The following is a 21,575-nucleotide window of genomic DNA, read 5'->3' on the forward strand; positions in this document are numbered from 1 at the left end:
GCTTCCTTTTCTAAGAAAAGGACTTGTTGATTCTATATTGGACGCAAGCAGCCGTTCTCTAATAAGCAGTGACGTCCAGCTAAATTGTTGCAAAATAGAATGAGAAGCACAGGTACAGAAGTTCAGAGAGCAGTCAGGAGTAGGAAAAGGTCAAGAAAAGCTGTGCCTTATAATCTCATTAGTAGGACTGATGTGGGAGCCCTCTCTGTTGATGATGTATTCCAGCTTAAATTATGTATTTGTTGTTTGCACATCTTAAAAGATTACCGTATATATAGAATAATAAAAGTAACAATTTATTACCAGAGATCTAACTTTGTTTCTTGTTTGTCTGCTTGTAGGTTGGAGTAATAAAACAAATGGAAACTGCAGCACTGAAAGCTGCTGGAGAAAATAAAAGCTCTCTCTTCAGCCGTAAGCTGACTGCCCTCTACACTAAGTCTACACTTATTGGAGAAGATATCCTTTTCAAATAAACTTGGTTTCAGACTAACCTTTGGGAGTCTTGATTCTAGTGTTATCACCAGGATATGGATCATGAGCAGCTAGTGGCTGACATAAGAGTGGCAGTAGGAAATAAAATTTCTTTAATTTTATGTTGTGGTAAAACATCTTGCTGTCTTTACAATTTAATCTCCTCAGGGCAATAGGTTTGTTGTGTTTACTGTAGTTGCTTTCTGAAGTCATGGAGTGGACTTAGCAAATCTGCACTGTCCTGCAGGTCTTTCCTAGAAAATGTTAAAATGAGAGAGAAACATGTTTTAACCAACGAATTTAATTTCTTTTCTTCCATTTTTTGTTTTCCTCTATCCTATCTTATCTACTGTACGGTTTTAATTTAGTTTCTCAAACTTACTAGATACCAAAAGCTGAAAAGATTGTTAAAATAATGTTTGAGAGTACAAGACTTAGATCTGGGAAGACCTGTGAATAGTCCACCCGAATCTGTGTACTGTTTTTTTTAACATTTGTGACATGTGAATCCTTTGTTGAAGCTGGATGATTCTGTAGATGTTGAAGAGGTAACAGCAGATGTTCCTGATAACTACCTCCTCTGCATCTGTGAAAATGGAGACAACCTGAAAGACAGGAAAAAAGGTGACATTGTTACAGGCATTATGGTAAGTTAGTTTCTCAGGAGTCAGTATTTTAGGGTCTCTGGGGTTGTCTTGTTGTGTGTTTTGTTTTTTTCCTGGGGAGGTGGGTGGCTACCTTGTTAAATTCATGACTGTTCTGTCTTTCAGATTTTATTTTGTGGGGGAGTAGGAATTGATTTTTTTTTTTTTTTTGCAAAAAAGAGGCACTTTTGGTAAGATATCTGTATGTAAACTGTTACGGCTTTATATCTGAAAACTGCAGAAAAGGTATGGAGTTGATAGTTGAACATTTATCAAACTGGTTTTGCTGTTGTTTCACTTGAAAACATATTAGTATGTTAGCCAAATACATTAGGGAAATCATTAGTTCAGATACTCTTCAAATTTCAATGTTTAAACATTTTTAGGATTAGTATTTTAAAGCTTGTGAGTACTTTTTTCCTCTACAAAATACCGTTCTTTAGAGGAAGAGGCTTAGGATTTTTTACCACTTACACTACAGATTTGTATTTGTCTTTTGTGGTGGAGATTAAACCCAGTACTGTTTAACCAGCAGAACACAGTGATAACTGAAGCCCAGTCAGCTGGCAATGAATTAAGTTAAAAGTATCTTGATTATGTCTCTGTTTGAATGTCATGCTGCTGCTAGGAGAGAACAACAAAAGCAAGTGTTCAAATTCCAGTTTGAATTACATGTGCATTTCACAGACTTCAATTTATAGATTTGTCTGGTATTAAAAATTAAACAGTGATGGACTGGTAACAACAAGAGCACATTTACATTTGTAAGGTATTGTTGTCACTTACCAAAACAAAGTTCTGTTAGTGTTTTGAAGTTATTGTTGTATCATGGGTTGGAAAAAAAAGCAGATTCAGGTTTTTTGATCTGCCACTTTCACTGTGTGTGTGTGGAGGTGCTGTATAATTTTACACCATAGATTTTCTTTCTGGTTAACAGTTTGAGCCATTGAAACAGTCCCTGAAAATGTGAATATTCAGTGGATATATGTGTATATATTTTTGTTTGGCAGGCAATCCAGCCAACTACAGGAGAAGTAATTTTTGACAGTTTTCGGGACTGTTCTTCCCGCTCGGAGCTGGAGAGTCGGGTTCTGCGCCTGCAGCCAGTTGAAATAATTCTTCCATCTAGGCTGTCAGATCAATCTGAAAAGCTCATCCACAGTATAACCTCCATGAGGTGAGTTCTGTGGGGGGTTTGTTGTTTGGGGTTCACTTTCCCAGAGCCACTGGTGGAGCTGAGATCCAGCAGGAAGCAGGTATGGATGTGTCGTTCTGTCATGGCCATTTTCCAAGTGACTGCAGTTTGCTCTTGAGTTCAGAACTTCCCAAATCCCACTGAGTTCTGGGCACTTGCTTCCAAGTTGTGTTTAGACTGAAGTTCATGGCTTCTGTCTCTGGCCTGCGATAGATTTGTGCACTTTAACATTGTCATTGTCATGGTCCTGCCACCACACTCATGATCACAGGATCTGCTGGAATAATTTCCAAGCTCATGCACTTACCTTTCAGATCTAAATGAGGTGTTATGTGGCTTTTTTTCCCATTTGTCATAGTTTTGTGGTCTCTAAAAGACATGAGACTTCCTTTTATGTTAGTATAGATAGGTGTAGAAAACCTTTGCAACTGCTATTTCATCCCATTTGTCCTATTACAGCATCCTGGACTTGGGACTGGAAGTATTGTGACTGATCATCTTTGCTTTGAGGTCTCTTGGCATATTTTGAGAGGAAATTTGTTACCTGTTTTCTGTATCAGTTTTGCTGTGTAGTAAAGCCAGAGTAGGATGAGATTTTTAGGGTGATAGATGAAGGATGAAGCAGTCTTCTGAGCAGAGGGGATGAAATCTTGCAGATGCAATTTTTTTGAGGAAACATCTGTTTTTCATTATTTCTTTTTAACCATACAGTTTTGGGCTGTAGAGAGCTAGTTTAGAGCTTGACATTTCAATTTTGAGTGAAGTAGTCATTCTGGTGTGAGTTTGGGTGAGGCGTTGTGATTTTTTTTCCATTTCCTTTGTGTTTTTTTTGGTTGTGCACAGTTGAGAATGCTAATGACTGCTCATTTTTATGAAGACAAAAAATGCTACCCATTAGCTGATTTTGTGAACAGGGATTAGTTTGTAGTTTTTTCACCTTTCTGGTAATTTGCGAGGCAGTTTTCCAGCCCAAATGCCCTTAATTACATGAGATTGACAAAAATAGAACACATTATTGCAATACACCTCAGTAGCCTTATTTTAAAAACAATTCTTCGTGGATATTTTTCTTGTACCAGAGATTAAGCCACTAGAGGGCCCTGAAGTATTTCATAGTAATTTAAGTGGTTTCAGTATGCTGCTTTCTTGTGCTTTTAGTTAGGTTTGTTTTTGTACCGTTTCTTTTGTACAGCAGTAATTTCATTTTAATGCATGTTGAGATGTCTGTATTATCCAGGTTGCTTATTGGCCCAGTACCTGGTGATTTCATCCTTTAGCAGCTCTTTTCTAAAACCTCTTGTTGAGAATCTTCCATGAGCTGTAAAAAGTTTCATTCCCATAATTTTTTGAAGACCTTTCTGACTACATCTCTTTGTAGGTTAGGGATTCAGCAGAAAACCACTGAAATTATGAAAACGGGGAAGATGAGACATAAAAATAGGGGGAGGTTGGGAGAGGAGAGGAGAGGTTGGGAGAGGAGAGGAGAGGTTGGGAGAGGAGAGGAGAGGTTGGGAGAGGTTGGGAGAGGTTGGGAGAGGAGAGGTTCGGAGAGGAGAGGTTGGGAGAGGAGAGGAGAGGTTGGGAGAGGAGAGGAGAGGTTGGGAGAGGAGAGGAGAGGAGAGGAGAGGAGAGGAGAGGAGAGGAGAGGAGAGGAGAGGAGAGGAGAGGAGAGGAGAGGAGAGGAGAGGAGAGGAGAGGAGAGGAGAGGAGAGGAGAGGAGAGGAGAGGAGAGGAGAGGAGAGGAGAGGAGAGGAGAGGAGAGGAGAGGAGAGGAGAGGAGAGGAGAGGAGAGGAGAGGAGAGGAGAGGAGAGGAGAGGAGAGGAGAGGAGAGGAGAGGAGAGGAGAGGAGAGGAGAGGAGAGGAGAGGAGAGGAGAGGAGAGGAGAGGAGAGGAGAGGAGAGGAGAGGAGAGGAGAGGAGAGGAGAGGAGAGGAGAGGAGAGGAGAGGAGAGGAGAGGAGAGGAGAGGAGAGGAGAGGATTTTCTGCTCCTCCTGTGTAGTGTTAGGAATTGCAGCAGGGGTGATTTGGTGTTGGATGTTGCTTACTAAAGCTTGGCACTGAGTGAGCAAGATGATGTGGACAGCAGAAAACTGTGCTTATGGTTACCTAAAGAATGAAATAAAATATTGAGCCAAGGTAAAGCACTGCAGCTTTATGAGAGGAGCCCTAAGCTGGTTCAGTGCCCCATTACACTGACAAGAGTTGAAAGTCTGAGTGCTTCCCTTCAGTTTCTGTGAGGTTTTTTTTTTTTAATTATTATTCTTTACTATTCTAGGGTGGATTTAATGACTAGAAAATACTATTCAAGCACACTGAGCTGCGGGCCAGTGAAGAGCCTTCCCTCAAAAGCAAAGCTTATATTAAAAGTAGGTTACAAGAACTGGTTCAGGACAAGCTGTTCTGGTGGGTACTGTGCTGTTCCCAAACTGTTATTAACATCTATTTGCAAGTGCTGACCCGCCTAGAGCAAAATCTTTTCATGGTTTTAGTTTCCTTCTTTCTAGAAAACAAAGAAGAAGTCTTGCCTTCAGAAAAGACTTATATTTTTTCCGACAAACACAGTGTTTTGTACTCCAAGTTCTTTCTAGTCAAGGGTGAACACCCACCCTTCTTAACATGTTGGCTCCTTTAAAATCTGGCCTGTATTGGTCTCATGACATTGTCTTTGAGGCTCCTTTGGGATAGTTTTGCTCCTCTGATATTGCCCCTTCCTTGTTTCATTGAAAAATTCAGCGCATCTTCTGAGTGCTGTGTTGTTCCTCTTTTTTCCATTTGTCCCCTTTTTGTGATGTATTATTCTGTAGCATTCTTGGACACCCTGTGAAAACACACTGACTACAAGTAACTTTTAACCCAAGGCATTTCACCCAGGTCTGCACTGTTTGGTTTAGGCACCAGGTAGTCTGCAGCTTGTTGCCCTGTGAGGTTTCTAAGGTTCTGAGTATGGGGTTCAGTTTTCTGCGCTTTCCTGAGTATTGCAGTAGCCTTTGGCTTAGAGTTGATTACTTGGAATTCCCTTCTCTTTCAGACCCGTTGAGAACCAAATGCATCCTCCCTCTCCAGGCATGATGGAATGCCTCAAGTAGCTGAACTTCCATCATTATGTTCAACACAAGCCTTTTTAAATTTGTTTTTCAGGACCTTTGCAAATATAATTTCAAGCTCTTTCTGCTAAGTGCAGTGCTAATAGCCCTCTGATTTAGCAGTGGACTCTGCTTTTAAGCATATTGGGTGAGGTCTCTGCAGGTTTGTTCCTCTCCAGTTTCTGTTGTGGTCTCTTGGAGTGAGCTGTAGTGGATTTATTATATTTGGTGAATGATGCTGTCCAGTGCTAATTGCTCTCATGGGCAGTTATGGATTTAATGTCATCAGTCAAGTAGAAACTCAGTTGGAATGAACTTTGACTTGTAACTGTGTTAAAATGCTTTTACTTTTGTGAGTCTTTATATGTGACCCACCCCCAATGCTGATTGCTCAGATCGGAGGATACATTCACATAGTTAATGCTGAGGATTTTTTTTTTTTTCTGTGAAGGGCATGTGCATTTATTAACATAGCTCAAGTCCTGAGGTTTGTAGGTGAACAAGGACAGGGAGGGTTGTAGTGGCAAAAACAAGACCCCAAAGTGTTACAAATGAGAGTAAACAGCATTGCACATTAAATGGTAGAACAGAGGAGTGAAGAGTGACCAAACGGCTGGTGATCCTAAAAAGCAGTGGTTTCATGGTCTTTATAGCTTGTAATGTTCCCATGGATTTTTAAGTGAAAGGCAAGCTGTGACAAACATCTTGAGAATGTTTTGTGTCAATGGAAGTTAAAAGCAGTTAAATTTGCAGCAGGGAACAAAAAAGCAACTAAAGTACAAAATCAGTATGTGAGCTGTTTCCTGTAAATACAAACCCCAAATTCATCAGTGAACAGATGTTTACTGACCAAAGAGGTGTTTTGCACTGAATTCAGCCTGTGGTCTGTGCAGGCAGCTGCTTGGAGTGTTCATGTCAGAACTCTCTCCTTTTGATGGGACGGGGGAAAAATTCTGCTACAGTATTACCACATTATGCAGTAACCTGGAAGAGTTGCTGGATGGTGTTTTTTGGGAGTTTAATCCTGTCTCAGTCAGGATATGCTGCTATTCCCAATACTGGCATTCATTATTGTCTCCTGTGGCATTACAGGTGAGGGAAGTGTCGGGCTTACATCTTATTTGGCAAATTGCTTATGACTAAATTGTATTTATTTGCCACACCTGTCTGACTGCCCCTCACAGTTTGGGACGTCCTCTAGGTGGAATTACTGTCCCGCCATGCATGTGCAGGGAATTGTTGCTGCAGGGGCATGAAGGGGCAATTGCAAAGCCCTATGTCCAAATGCAGTGCAATGCACTATTCTTGCCCTGGGTGATAAAGTAGATGAAAAATGTTAGCATTGCTTTTTACAGCAACAGCTGGCCTTTGCAGGCCTTGCCTTGCCTTGCCCAGCCCGTGTGCATTTGTAAATTTCTCCCCAGGCCAAAGCTCTGATGAGCTTCTTCACACTCAGACCTGGTTCAAAGGTGCATTATTTCTCATGTGACTGCAAAACACAGAAAACATGCTATATTCAGCAGCTGTACTTGTGGCATTTTTGCACTGATGAGTAATATTCATGGGTTTGGATTTTTTCCTCCTCTCCATTTGAGATAGAAATCATTAAGTAAGGAATAGGTAAATCTTGAGCTTGATGCTTGTCCAGTTTCTTGGTATCAAGAAATTAACTTTTTATGTAGGAAACCCCCCCCCACCTTATAAACAGAAGCAGGAAAAATAAAACTTTAAAGCTGTTTTTGCATGGTTTGGCAACTGTTTGATTTATTATTACTGGACAGATCATAAACTGTAGGAGGTGACCTGTAAGTTATGGTACTTTTTTTGTCCTCTCTGATTCTGAGGTTGCTTGTTTTTTCTCTCAGTATATATTCATACACTGTGATTTTCTGCATGTTCAAATGGAGTATGACTCTTAAGTTCTTAAAACTGGTGTTCAAGTTTAAATTTTTTAACAGTCTATGAATGCTGGCATATTTGTTAAAGTCCTAGTGTTTTGTTTTAATAAGGACTTATTTTTCATAGTTTATTCAGCTTTGAAGCTAACTTGGGACATAACTCTGCCTGTGAAACCTTGGCGTTGAGGTGTTAACATCCAGGTCCAGTGGTGTCCCTCAGGGGTCTGTGCTGGCACTAGTTAACACGCCTTGGGTGTGTTAACTTATCAGACATTATTTTTTCCCCCCATTTCCTGCCCTAATTGTTAGTGCCAGGAGTTAGAAATTCAGCAGTTTTAATCTAGGCAGTGATGTCGATGAGACGGTATGGAAGAGAGGAGGACCGAGGCTATCTGCATGTTTGACATGCAGGTAGCAGTGATACGGAGTGAGGAGAGTAATGCTCATGTAGCCGTGGTTCCCAGCCCCTCCTGAGCTGGGGAAGAGAGGCCATGAATTTATTTGTTTTTCACAAACCCAGAATGTAATTGCTTAATTTTGAAGGGAATGAAACTGAAGTGGGTTTTTATGTACCATCAATCTGCTGAACTGCAGAAAGGAACAAGATTTATCTTTCGGGCTGTCTTTAGCAGTTTAATTTTGTGCTTGACTGACAATGTTTGTCTCTTTTAACAGATGTTCTTTTCTGTGTATGGCAGAGGTAAGAGACTGTTGGTAAATTAGACTCGTGAGGAGTGTGCTTTAGGCATGGACGCTTCCTCTGGGAATTTGGAATAGTACAAATGTTAGATGTTCAAAATTCATGTGAATATTTTTTGGGTTCTTAGCAAAGAATTTGAAATCACTGCTGTAGTAACTAGCTTCTTATTACCTAGCACCACAGTATTTTTAAAAACAAAAAGATTTTGTGTAAGACACTTGATTTCAGTTTATGTAAAAGACTTTCTACAGAGGGAGATAGATATACTTAAGACCATTTTCTAGCAAATATTTTTGAATGTATTCCTGCTTTTCATTGTACCTGTCTGACTGGCTTCTGTCAGGTGAAAGATAACTGCCCCTCCATCCCTCCTGCCTCTTGTTTTACAACTATGCTACTGCTTTCTGGAGTCTTTGCCACTTCCTCCTGTCTCTGCCCTTCTGTTTATGTGTCTTGGGTGTCCTTGTCCCCATTTCCAGCCAGATTCCAGGCATTCCTGGCAGCCTGACACTGTCCTGCTGCAACAGGCCCCTCTGCAGAGGTGTGGCTGAGGGGACCTTCAGGTGGAGAGAGAATCAGCAGGTACAGCCTGGAGGAGGGTACAAGCGACACCCCTCCATCCTGCTTCATCTGTCATGTGCCCTGGGTAGTGCAGGGGTATGGAAAGGAAGGATAACTTTTCTGGACAGCTTCTTGGACAGCCACCTGCCATTTCACTGCATGCCTTCTATTGATTTGTGGCTGTGCATCTTCCTTTTTACTAAACAGGTCTTGTCAGGGCTTGAGGAAGAACCAGGAGGACACTGAGAAGAGCAAGGTGGTGTTCATATAACCATAGAAGCCTTTGGGTTGGAAGGGAGTTTTGTAGGTCATCTAGATCACCCTCCCTGCTGCAGGTACACCAGGTGGGTTGGAGCTCTGTCAGCCTGACCTTGAATGTCTCCAGGGACGGGGCATCTACCATCTCTTCTTGGGCAGCCTGTGCCAGGGCCTCGCCACCCTCATGGCAAAATACTCATTTCTTATATCCAGTCCAAATCTACTTTTTTTCAGTTGAAAAGCATCACCCTTTGCCATGTTTCAACAGACCATACTGAAAATTTTGTCCCCAGCTTCCTTATAGGCCCCCTTTAAGAACTGAAAGGCCACAGTGAGATCAGCCCAAAGCTTCTCCTGTGCAGGCTGAACAATGCCAGCCTTTCCTGCCAGCAGAGCTGCTCCATCCCTCTGCTCATCCTGGAGCCTCCTCTGGCCTGGCTCCAGCAGCTCCAGCTCCTTCCTGTGCTGGGGGCCCCGGGGCTGGGGCAGCTCTGCAGTGGGGTCTCAGCTGAGGGGGCAGAGGGGCAGAATCCCCCCTGCCCTGCTGCCCACACTGGGGCTCAGCCCAGCACAGGGGTTTGGGGTCGCAGCTCTGCCCCACAGCACCCCCAGGGCTCCTCCAGGGCTGCTCCATCTGCTCAGCCCCAGCCTGCATCCAGCCCCTGGCCTGGTTAAACCTCCTGAGATCCCTGTGGGCCACTCCTGGGGATGTCCAGGTCCTTCTGGATGTCATCCTGTCCCTCAGGGGTGTCACTGGAGCCTCAGCTTGGTGTGACCTGCTGGGGGTGCCCTGGGTGCCTCTGTCTCTGTCATCAATGCAGATATTGAATCACACTGGTGCCAGCACAGACCCCTGAGGGACACCACTGGACACTGATGTCTCCTGAGACTCAGCTTTTGACCACTGCCCTCTGGATGTGCACAACCAACTGATTCCTGATTCTTGAACAGTCCATCCATCAAATCCATTTCCAAGGCAGTGCTGTATTTGTGATTAAAAATAGAGAAAAAAAAAGAAAAAAGAAAAACATACTAATTTGAGAGAAAGTGAGCTAGGAAGAGGGTGAAAAAACCCTTTAATTTAAGGGAAACAGTTGTGTAGCTGTCAAAAATCCTTACATAGAGCATTAACTGATTTATTAAGCTGTTATAATTGTCTGAAAAGATAGCACATGAATTTGCATCTTGAAGTGCAGAAGTTAAGTCTTACCATAAAGCATCCTGTGTATAATGCCAAAACAGTGCACTTGTTATTCCTCATGGCTTAGAGAAAAAAACCCATCTTGGTTTGTCTCTGAAATGCAACACTGGGATTGGTGCTTTGAGTTAATCTAGGTGAAAATAGCCCTGCGTGACAAAGCAGTCTGGGTGTGAGAAATTACACGTGGCCCAGCTTTTAGACCCCACCAGAGTCAGAGCACACACCTGACCTGGCACCAGAATCCGAATGCCAGTGCCTTTGCGTTGTCTAAGCAAAGAAATGCTTTCATAAATACCATCATCAAATGCTCTTGTAATTAACTTCAATTAAGTTGTATTTTGGAATGCTTATTGTTGAATCTGCTGTTCAATACTCAAAGACATGATGTAATTTTGTGAGCCATGGCAGAGGGGAAACTACTCACTCTATTAATTAATCATCCTGTGGTATATAATTAGCATACTGTCAGATGTTATCAATTGCAGAGTAACACATTTGGTTTTTAATGTACTGAGGAGGGGAGTCCCAGAATGGAGTTTCTCTGGCAGCTTTGGAGTGCTGCTGGTGGGTTAAGGAGTTGGCTGTGTTCCCACAGTCCCTTTCTATATGATCATTGCAGAAGTTTTTGTGGCATCATAGAGAACTGCAGCAGGAAATACCAAGAAAACACCAAGAAACCTCTTTCTTTTAATGTAATCCTTTTTTGTTTGTGTTTTAAAGAAAGAGAGGGAACTTGTTCTGAGTGTGGCTGTGTTGAGAGTGGTACATTTGGAGCTGGCTGTTGAGAGAGGACTCAGCAGGCTCTGAAGTCCCTCTGCTGCAGCCCAGGTACAGGAATGATTTCAAAAATATGACTCAATTATTGTGTATTAATAGGGATGTATTTTCTGATACTTCTGGCTCATCACTGACCATGAGCAGAAGCTAGGCCAGTATGCTTCACGTTAAGCTGGGTGAAAGGAATTCTTGGGATTTTGTTGGGAACATTCTTTATAGACAAATTATGCCAACAACATCTTGTATTTTAAAAGACAGGTACTGAACAAAAAGAGGGCTGTGTGTCTTCTGAGAAAAAATCCTTTGTCTGACAAAAAACCTCAGTTTCACTTGGTTGTTCTATCCCTCTCCTCCCTCTAATACTGTAACCATAGAATATTTATTACTCGGTTTCCTTAGGTCTTGAGTTACAAAATCTAGTAAGTTCAAGTAAGTATTTGTCTGTAGAATTAAGATACTATCTTTTTCTTCAGTTTTTGACTTGAAAAACCTTAGGCAGAAGAAAGACAAAACTCTGCCACCTCTGTTTTCGGCTCACTTCTCCAGGGATGATGTGCAGCCTTGTGATACTTAAAACTGTATTTTGAGCTGAACTATTGCCAGCCCTTGAAGTGTAAACATGAGATAAATTGAATTTCAATTTAGAATTATTTTTCATTTTTTTTTCCTTAAAAGCATACCATTTGGCTCAAGCTGCCTTCACCTTCTTCCTCAAAATGTTTTTTTTTTTCTTCGATTTGTAAAATAATCTAAGTGGCTTTTTACAGTTGGCTCCTTAATGGTAAATCCATGGAAATAAAGAATACACAGTGCACAGCTATAATGCATGCTAATTTAACCCATGGGAAGAAGAGCTGCCTTGCTTTTTATTTTGTATTAGCTTTTCACAGAAGAGGAAATCAAGGTAAATAATAATATCTGGTGAAAACATCCCACTCTCGGATTACAGGAATGTGGCATAGGAAGAAAATATTTTACATTGGGGGTATAATTGTTAACCCTCTATTTTTATTTATTCTGTTAGAGATGAGACAGTGTTTAAGCATCTTTGTACATCTCACAGGAGAGCTTGAAATGATTTGTTGAAAAATTAACAAGTTCACTTCATCACATTTAATGGACTCTTAAATCTGTATCAGCTTATCAGATGAGACATTAATTACAAGTTAATTGACCAGCCAGATGTATCCTGTTTTCTGTCCAGCAGCCTCTATTAAAACCATTACAAAATACGCAAAGCTCTTTATCTGATGGAGATGAGAAGTTCCCCATGCCAAATTCTGCTTTAGCAGGGAGATTTCGATAGTGTTTTCTGAGCTGAGGTGTGTGGGGTGAGCAGGGCTGAGGCTGAGCAGATCTTCCTGCAGGGGCAGGGTTTTTTTCCTTTGGTTTTACGGGGTTGGTTCCTAAGCTTGGCCAGGGTTGTCCTCAGGTGTCAGGAGGGCTCCTGGACCCATCCTACATTCCAGTTTCCCAGCTGTGAGGTATTTGGGAGCTGCAGAGCTCCCCAAACAGGCAATCTCTGCTCCTGGGGAGAGACCCACCCACACTTTGTGTCAAAATCACACTTCTCATTGTGCAAGGCAAATCATGACCAAATTCAACAGCTTCTTTCTTTCAGAAACCAGAGCTTGGCCTTCTTGGTGATTAGCACAGAGCTCTCGGGATTTGAAGCCTTATTTCAACATTTGTCTACTATTTGCAGGGCTTTTTTTTTATTAGATGTATGAGAACCACATCTGTGTTTGAGGTAGAATTAATAAAAATAGCATGCACATTACTAAAACCCTGAAACCTCTTCTGGTTTTTGAGTGGAGAATGAAAGCAGTATTAATTGTCAAGTTAACACATGTAACAATAAAGGTTCCTGCTCTTTTCTGTCTTTTCTTGCTTTCATTCAGATTACTTCCTAAGGAGTTTCTTGCTCACTTCAGGCTTGGATTTATTGTTATATTCAGCCCCCTACTCACATCTTAGAAGTTTTGTTCCAAGTGCTGCCATGGTTTGACAGCATTGAATGAGAATAACTCCAGTAACAGCAAAGAGGAAAGGGGTGGGGTTAGAGCAAAACTTTGCCTATTGTGTTTATATCTGAAGGTAGCATCTCACTGCATGTCTGTGTGAGCTTGGAATTGGGAGTCTTTTTATTTTAATCATAGCTGGAGAGCTCAGATGGAGACATTTCTGGAAGAAAATCAATGGTAATACAATTTTCCAGCCTCATTCGGCTGTCAGGTCATTAGGGACAATGGAGCATCATGCAGCTGAATCTTTCTTGGAAAAGTGTAAAAAGGTCCTTTGCAAGGTCCAGACCATGTGTAAAGGCAAATTTGGATTCATTATTGAAATGTCTTCAGAGCAGTGGGTTTGATTTTTAGGATGGAACTGTTTAATACTTGGGGTTTTTTATGGTCTCTGATGACGTCTGTAATTACAGATGGTGACGTCTGGAAGATCCTGTTGTGGCTTTAAAATTTTTATTTCTGTAGTGTAGAGGGTACTTGAATGTGCTGGCGTCCCAAATGTTGAGCCTCCAAATTGAAGAGAAAAAAAGGAAAGATGAAGTAGTTACATAATCTATCATCCTTTCAGCTGGAGTTGGTTCAAGTGGTTCTGTCAGTGGCGTGAGAGGAGAATGAAATGTGAACGGTGAGTTACGCATGCCAAAAACTAAAAAGAAAAGGGACTTCGTGCCACAGTCTCAGCTGAAAGAATATGGTTGGATATTTGGTGTAAATGTCGTGTCCTGGAGTTCCTGTTGCAGATGGAGTTTGCCCATAGATAAGGGAAGAATGTATCTCTCACCTTATAAGTGGGTGAATTCCACTACAAAAAGACATGTTAAGGGAATTGCTGCATGGAGAATCCTTCAGTTTTCTGCTCAGAGCACAGACCTTAGGTTCCTGAGGTGAGGAGCAAGCACATCTCCTGAATGCCTGGTGTGAGCACAGACCAGGCATCAGACCCATCCCAGGGCTGCTCACTGGGCTGTGTTAGCAGTCCATTAAATGTTGTGTACTCTCCTCTTTTCTGCAGAAGGGTCTGCAGGAGCAGTGACTGTGCAGCCAGTCCTTGTGTTGTTTGTGCAGTTGGTCTGCAGCTGGTTTATATCACAGATGATGACTTACACACTTTCTTAGAATATTTTTTTCTCAAAATCTTGGGAAAATTTGGCTTGAATGAGCTTTCTGGAACTCAGGTGTTACACATTTTTGGTTCACTTTGGAAAATGCTCAAAGAGAGGAAGCCCCCAGCTTCACTGTATCACCTGTCTGAGTGTTTAGTTGGTCTTCTGAGAGAGAATGCAAATCAAGACTGCTTGGTTTTATCTGTGCACCTCTCACCATAATCTGCTCCAGGCTTTCCTGAATGCCTCCTGGTGGTAGAAGATGCCCTCTTAAATTTCTCCATGCCAAATGAATTCAATTTCCTTGGTCTGTCTTCATTTGACATATGCTGTAGCTCCCTAATAATGAAATGCAATCACTATGCTGTTTTTCTTTTCCTCTGCAGCCTGAGAGGATGTATTTTCCACTTTTTTTTAAATGATGGCTAATAACCAGAGGAGCAGGTATCCAGAATTTTCAGATTCAGATGTAGATCAGGTACTTGTTTTGAATGTAGTTAATTATCAAAGATAGTAATTCAGAATATCTGTGCAAAAATACCTGGATAAAATTATCAAAATCCTGATATTTAGGATTTTTTCTCTTTTTTATTAAAACTTCTTAGAATAAACAAAGAATTAAAGAACGATTGCAGGTCTTCTGCCTGAGTGCCATGTGTAGTAACCTTCAAGCACAGCTTGAAAACAAGGTAATGTGAATGCTTTCTTTCTGTGTTTAAGTTAAACTGACATATTATGGGCTAATTTTGATTTTACTTTTTCTGATTAAGTCGGCCTGTAATCTTGCATGATGCCTGAGTATTTATCAACAGGATTCAGTGGGGTAGATTTTTATCTTTAGTTGTTTTGTTTGGTTTTTTTTAGTTTTTGTTTATTTGGGTTTGGGGTTTTTTTGTGGTTTTTGTCTCTTTTTGTGGCCTTTCAGCTCTTCCATTCCCATCTTACACGGTGTGCAGAGCACAGCCATCTGCTCCCTGGCCTTTCCCCTCCTCCAGGCCGTCCCTGGGACTCTGCATGTCCTGTCCCCCTGCAGGGCAGCTCTCGTGGGGTTCTGTAGCTCTTTGTCTTTATCGTACAAGGTTCTGAGCCTCTCTCACAATAGCTGGAAACGAGGCTGTGGGCACTCCATGTCTCTGCAGCCCAAAGGAAGGTGTGTAAGTGCCTCAACAGCAGCTGGATTCCCTCTTGAGTATGAACCTAAATCCTCTGAACTTAAATCATTTCAATGCAGTGATGAGTGGAAAATCCAGGTGTAGCTTTGCTGCTTGCAGAGGCATTGTGCTTTCTCGGTGAGGCCTGTGTTGGATGTTTGGTGCTCCTTGTAAATTTCCACAGCAATTCATGCTGATTAAAAGAACAGGAATTATGTTTCTGACAGTTCTTGGCAGGTAGCATGGTGGTAGCAGTGTGGGAGGTTAGCTGAGACTGATTTAAAACAGAGACTTGGATGGACCCTGTCTGTCACCATCTTAGTTATTTCTTATATAATCATTGGAAATGATGTTTCATAAGCTGATGGTGACTTCCATTCAACTTCCTATTCATGTTGTTAGTCTGTGCTTGTAGAATATCTTTTCACCACTTACCTGGGCAAATCTGATTCCTACATCAGCAATAATCCTTAGAACAGAATCCCAGCACCCCTGGGGTTGGAAGAAACCTCTGGAGCTGATCCAGCCCAAGCCCCTGCCCAGGCAGGGTCCCCTGGAGCAGTGACACAGGAACGTGTCCGGCTGGGGCTGGGATATCTCAGGGACTGCAGGGACACTCCAGGCCCTCCTGTTCCAGCTGTTCCAGGGCTCTGCCCCTCCATGGAGAGAAGTTCTTCCTCCTGCTGGGGTGGAACTTGCTGTGGTTTATTTGATGGCTTTTGCTTCTCATCCTGGCACCGGCACCACTGAGCAGGGCCTGGCCCCATCCTCTGGCACCCCTTGGAGATGTTTGTATGGATTGATGGGATCCCCTCTCAGCCTTCCCTTCTCCAGCCTGACCAGGCCCAGCTCCCACAGTCTCTGCCCAGCACAGAGATGCTCCAGACCCCAAATCCTCTCTGTGGCCTCTGCTGGATCCTGTCCAGCAGCTCCGTGTCCTTTTAACAATTATGGATTTTTTGTGCCTGATTTGTTCTGCAGCTTTCAGCTGTGTTTTGGGGTTCTCCTTAATCCTGTGAAGAAGTAATTAACTTGAATTTAAGATGTTTTCCAGAAGTATATTACATTGGAGCTGTCTGCTTTTAATTTTTAATTAAACAGCCTCACCTAGGAAACGCTTTTGTTTTTTGGACAAAGCACTGTATGTTTTGCATGTGTATGTGCATTACCCGCATAACTTGCAATGTTTTGAGGGCTGCTGCTATTTCAAATATGTTAAAATTAAAATGGAGATTTTTGTGCTCACACACAGCATAAGGGAAGGGGAGATAATTAAAATAGTTGGGAAATATTGTTAAGCATTGAGCTTGGCTTTGTTCAAACTGAATTTAGACTCTTACTTCTGCTGCTAGAGAAAGTATGTCTTTGAAAAAGGTGTTTTCTACCGACTGTTTCCTCCATCAGCTTAATGCTAGAGAGGGGTGGTGATGGTGAGTGCTGATGACAGTAGGCAGAGATTTGACAGAAGTACAATGGGTACGAGATTCACTGAGAGATCTGGTAGGTGGGAAGCCTTTGCAAAAATATTACAGGAGAGACGGAGAAAAGTGCTTTGTGCTCAGAAGTTCTTGCTGTTGAAAATGAGAACATTTTGTGTTTCTGTCAGTCAGGTCAAGTATGATCAGACAGCACGTGTCCTTGTGGAACAATGAGCTGTGCATTCACTTTGGGAGGCTATGTGACATACTGATGGTGCTGTGGGGTTCTCAAGATGTAGTAGAAATGCTGCTGTTTAGGACAAGATGATAGTCCACACTATCAAAATCACTAAGATTCTCAAAACAAATCCTTTCAAGGCTATTCTGTTATCTTTTCCCTTGCTCAGCCCTTCCAGAACTTTTTGGTTTGTTTTAGTCTCGCTCTCCTTATTATTTAATTTATTGGTAATATTTTTAAGCACTTCAAGGTAAAGTGGTAATAATCTTGAGTTATGTAATATGTAATACAGAACTTAACTTTTCTGTCTGGCAACCTATTGTCTGGTGATGTAGACTTGCTTTTAGAAGGTCCCTTTTGGTAAAAAGCCTTCTAAAAGGCTTGGTAATTCAAAAATAAATGAAAGTAGTTTTAAGTGGTGTCCCGAATGAGTGTGCTTGAGCTTGCTCAAAAAATCACCAGCAAGGGGTATAAGGAAAAGTTGGATAGAATATTAAATTACAAAGCACAACAGCAGTGGTAATATGAAGAACAGAGAATCAGAGAGGGGTCCTGTGGTAGTCAGTAGGTGTAGAGATGTAAACACACAGAGCTGCAGCTGCAAAGCAGTTGAGACCAGACACAATAGTAAGAGCTGGTGTTGAATTAAATGAGTAGTTACTCCCTTTTTATAGTTTGCTTGTCCAGCTGTACATTGTTGTATGAAGTTTAAATCTCACACTGAAAGAAAATATGGAAAATCACCCTATCAGAGGGGAAAGAACGCAGATAATTAACATTTTATTTATGACTTGGCAAAAACTTGGATGACATAAGGATATGAAGTGCTCCATCCTTGAGGACAAAAAGTGGGGTTTGGAATTTGGAAATAATCCTAAAAGTAGGGTTCATGTTTCATGACTGTCAGCGAGGTACAAGAAAGAGAGATGAGGAGGAGCCTTCCACACCTGATTTTAGAATATACAGCAAAAGTGTGGGGTTTCATTCCTTTGTCACTAGTGCATTTTTCATCTTTGTTGTATAGATCCACATATGTAGAAATACTTGTATTTACCTGTAGGGATAACCCCAAAATGTCGTGAATAAGTAATTGGCACTGTGTCCTCACTCCTTCCTCATTCCCACTTTGGTTCAGAAGCAGCTATTTGTCCATCATGGGGTGTAATAGAAGGACCATTATTTTATCAGTGTGCATGTAGTATGGCAGATATTTGGCAGGGTTTTCCTGTGCTTTGTTTTGTGATATTCTTGTTGCCTTTGTTTGTTTGTGGTTGTTTTTTTCTGTTTGATTTTTCATTGTTGTTGGGTTTTTGTTTGTTTGTTTAATTTGTTCGAAGCCCTGCAAGGAGAGAGATTTTTGGTGGTTGGCGTAATCCTGAGTGGAGGAACTGCTGATTTTGGGGACACACCTGTGCAGCTGGCTTACCAGGCTGTCTGTAGCCTATCTCTTTCAGGGTACAGGTGGAGAGGAGCAGTGGGACAATCACAGGACAGATTAGTCCAGCCTTCTGATGAGACCAAACCAGTGTGAGCTGCTTCCTTCCAGCATCATGTTCTGTACAGCTCCTGCAAAACACAGAGAAGAGTAAATGTTGCTGCAGGTGTGGGCAAGATACTGTGCTGGCTTTGAGGACTTGTGTGATTTGATACCTGCAGTTCCCTGTAAGCAGTGCTGGTTCCTGGGTAGGAATTGCTCTGTGCTGGCACTGTGCAGTAAACTCGGCCTGCTTGGAGTGGAAAGAACTTTTGTATCAGAGGTTAGGGCTTCATTTATCCCTCCATGTGTTTGTTCACAGCCATCGATGATGGAGAAAATGGATACATTTTAGGTAGTTTCTCTGTCACATTTTGAGTCGGGTTTTCTAATGCTCTTTGCGGCCACCTCAGCCTCACACTGTGTTTGAGAGGGCTGGAGTTGTCCTCTCTGGGACTGCCTTTCTGAGTGGTACTGGAGCAGAGAGTGCTCCCAGGGCAGTGCTGAGCTGTGGAGCTCTGCAGAACACTCACCTCATTTCACAGGGAGCCCTGCTGCCAGCCTGAGTGCTGCTCTCCAGCCTGTTTTGTACCATTCTGTAAGAGCACTTCCCTGTGAATCATCCTCTGCACATCAGCTGTGAGGATGTGTGAAACTGTGTAATAACCTCCCTGAGATCAAGCAGGTACAGGATCTGCGTCTTCTCTGTCCACAGAATCAGCTCCTGTGCAGCTGAGGGAAATTAAATTGATGTGGTCTGATTGTCTTATTTCAATGTTGACTATTGCTCATCCTGACTGTTCCTAGGTGCTAATAGTTTCCTAGCAGTTCTTGATCCTTTCTACTTTCCAAGACATGAGTGCAATGTGTCTCATTCCATCCTTCAGACAGGCAGATGGAGGAAGCCTGAAGAAGGTTTCTATTTGTGGGTGCAGAAGCTGCTACAATATGACTGTGCTTTTGTTTTGTCCTGTGCTACCTAATTCTGCCCTCACAGAAGGGATGCAGTGTCATGCAGAGCCTCCACAGCCCTTTGCTTTTCTCTAACATCCTTACTCCATTTCTTTGGCAGCTCTTACCTCTGAGTTCCTAAAGCTAAAATAATGTTTTCTTAGCGTTCCTTGATTCCTGGGCTCTGGGCTTGTCAGTGCAGTTGGAGTTCTTTTCAGATGCAGTTCTTCCTGAGGAAATCAGAAAATGTGTTGAGAAATGTTGTTAGTTTGGATGGAAAAAGGCAAGCAAGAAGTTTTCCTCAAGTTTCTCTGTTTGTTTATGTATATTTGTATGTATATATGCATGTGAGGAAGCAGATACACATATATGTGTATATGTATATTAAAGTGTGTCAGAGTTGCTTCTGGGCTTTTCAGCAGCTTCTGGCATTCAGGGGCATTTGGGATGGGGCATTTTGTAAGCTGGAGATCATGTGGGGTAATGTGTTGTATATAACATACTGATAACACCCATGTGGTGATCTCTGTTTGGTTTTCATGGACAGCAGCGATTTGTGTCAGATATTCAGGGAAGGTGACTGTGCTGCTGTTTTCTTAACAACAGCAGTCTCCATCTCTGGCATCTCAGCTGCTCAGAGCAAGTGTGGGGAAGTACTTGCCTCTGACTGCAGAAAAAGCTGGGCTTCTAAAAATGTGTGTTCTTGGTGCCAAAAGAACAACTGCTTGGAAATGTCCCTGAGGCTTTGCCAGAGAAGCTGCTGCAGCTCTGTGCCAAGACTCACCAAAAAAGGAGGGATGGTTGTTCTCCATTCCCACAGACACACTCAGACCTGAGCCCCCTGAACTAGGAGTGGCTGGATAACAAAGGTAACACAGTGGTGACAAGTAAAGGAAATGCAGTTTCTGCCAAGCGTGTTGATAAAGGAAGGGAACATGATGTGCTTGGATATCTGAAAGGACTAATTCATTCAGGTTGCCTTGCCCTGCTGGGCAGTGCTGGCATTTTTTCCCTGCAGTGACAGACTGGTCATCCTAGCAGAATAAACTATGGGAAATGCAGAGCAAAGAGCAGTTTGAATAAATTGTACAGGAAAATTAAATAAATAATTTGTGCTTTACAGATCTGGGCTTAGCATCAGAAGTAAACATCCCATACCAAATTTTAGGAGCAGACACCTTCCCAAATTCTGCATCATTGATGTCCTTATGTTGTGATATAGGGCTGTGCAGGGAAAATTTTGGCCCATGTTCTCTGCATTTGAATGTACTGAAGCAGAATGGGCACAGTAGGATAGTAGTTGAAAGATAAAATTCTGCGGTTATTTGCTTTCCTTAGGGTGACTTGCTGAGCTTTAAGAAAACTCGGTTTGGATGTTTCTGTTTTGCAGTAAGTCTTTATTCACTTTACGCCTGTTTAATTGTGAATTGTAGAGCAGAAATGAAGTGATTTCTGCTTTATTCAGCAAACTGCAGTTAGCTCTTGTGCTTAAAGCAAGCTCATTCTCAATAAAAGATTTTATTACTTTTTAGGTATCTTGTTTCTGTAAATTAGTTTTATTTATGTTGCTTCCTTTTAGCTTCTAGCATTTTTTATAAATGTTTTTCTTAAGAGACTTTTCCATCAAACTGAGAGCTCTCTTTTAAATATTTTTCCTGCAGCACTTGTTAAGCAATGAATTTTAAGAGGATGCATTGAATTGTCAGACCAATAGAGGAATTAAACCCATCAGTGTTGATCCTTTTTCACTTTGCCAGCAGGGTGACAGATAAATCAGTCCCTCCAGTAACAGAATTGCAGAGCACTGTAGGTTAGGATGCACAAGTTACATTATTACCTTACTACAGTGTGTGTAGGATCCCATCCTTTATTCAGCTGTCTGTGGACACACTGATTTCAGATCCTTGGCTGTGGGTGGTGCTCATGTCCTTGGGCAGCTTTTGTGATTTATTTTGCGAGGAGAGGCAGTTCTGCGCCAAACCCCAGGTGTGGCAGGAGCAGGCACTGGGGGTTCATCGCTCCAAGGTCCCTGGTCACTCAGTGTCCAGTTCAGGGGGTGCAGAGGGACTGGGCAGGGGAGGTGAGGGAGCTTTGAGGGGCTGAGTTGATCTCTGACTGCCATGCTCAGGGACTGACAGCATGGCTTGTTTTCAGAGAACTGGGAACAGTTGAACTGCAGCTCATTTGGAGCTTCTGACAAGAGTGATGTTTACAAAAGTTGATGGTGAATTGATTTCTGACTTAAACAGGCATTGGTGGCTGGAGAGATAAAATAAGCATCCACAGGAAAATGGCCTTTGGTGATCATCTTGCTGCACAAAGGACATACATGAAAACCTTCTGCAGCAAACTTTGTTTTCATACATCTTGATAAAAATTCAGGTTTTTTCACACACTCGCTCAGTAACTTTGCATTTTTTTTAC

At 42.1% G+C, this 21,575-nt stretch overlaps 1 protein-coding gene across 10 annotated transcripts in view; it reads left to right on the forward strand.

Annotated features, from left to right (window-relative positions):
* MSH3 (mutS homolog 3) overlaps positions 1 to 21,575 on the forward strand; it is a 90,958-nt gene that overhangs the window by 7,834 nt on the left and 61,549 nt on the right. For all 10 annotated transcript variants that reach the window (XR_010083480.1, XM_063422797.1, XM_063422796.1 and 7 more), the window contains exons 6-8: positions 342 to 459; positions 976 to 1,121; positions 2,129 to 2,295. Coding sequence is in view for 9 of the 10 variants with exons in the window: in XM_063422797.1 (XP_063278867.1) it covers positions 342 to 459; positions 976 to 1,121; positions 2,129 to 2,295 (431 nt within the window). In the remaining variant the exon portion in view is untranslated. The remainder of the gene's footprint in view (positions 1 to 341; positions 460 to 975; positions 1,122 to 2,128; positions 2,296 to 21,575) is intronic.

This window comes from Prinia subflava, chromosome Z, assembly GCF_021018805.1.
Source record: "Prinia subflava isolate CZ2003 ecotype Zambia chromosome Z, Cam_Psub_1.2, whole genome shotgun sequence".
Lineage (NCBI taxonomy): Eukaryota > Metazoa > Chordata > Aves > Passeriformes > Cisticolidae > Prinia > Prinia subflava.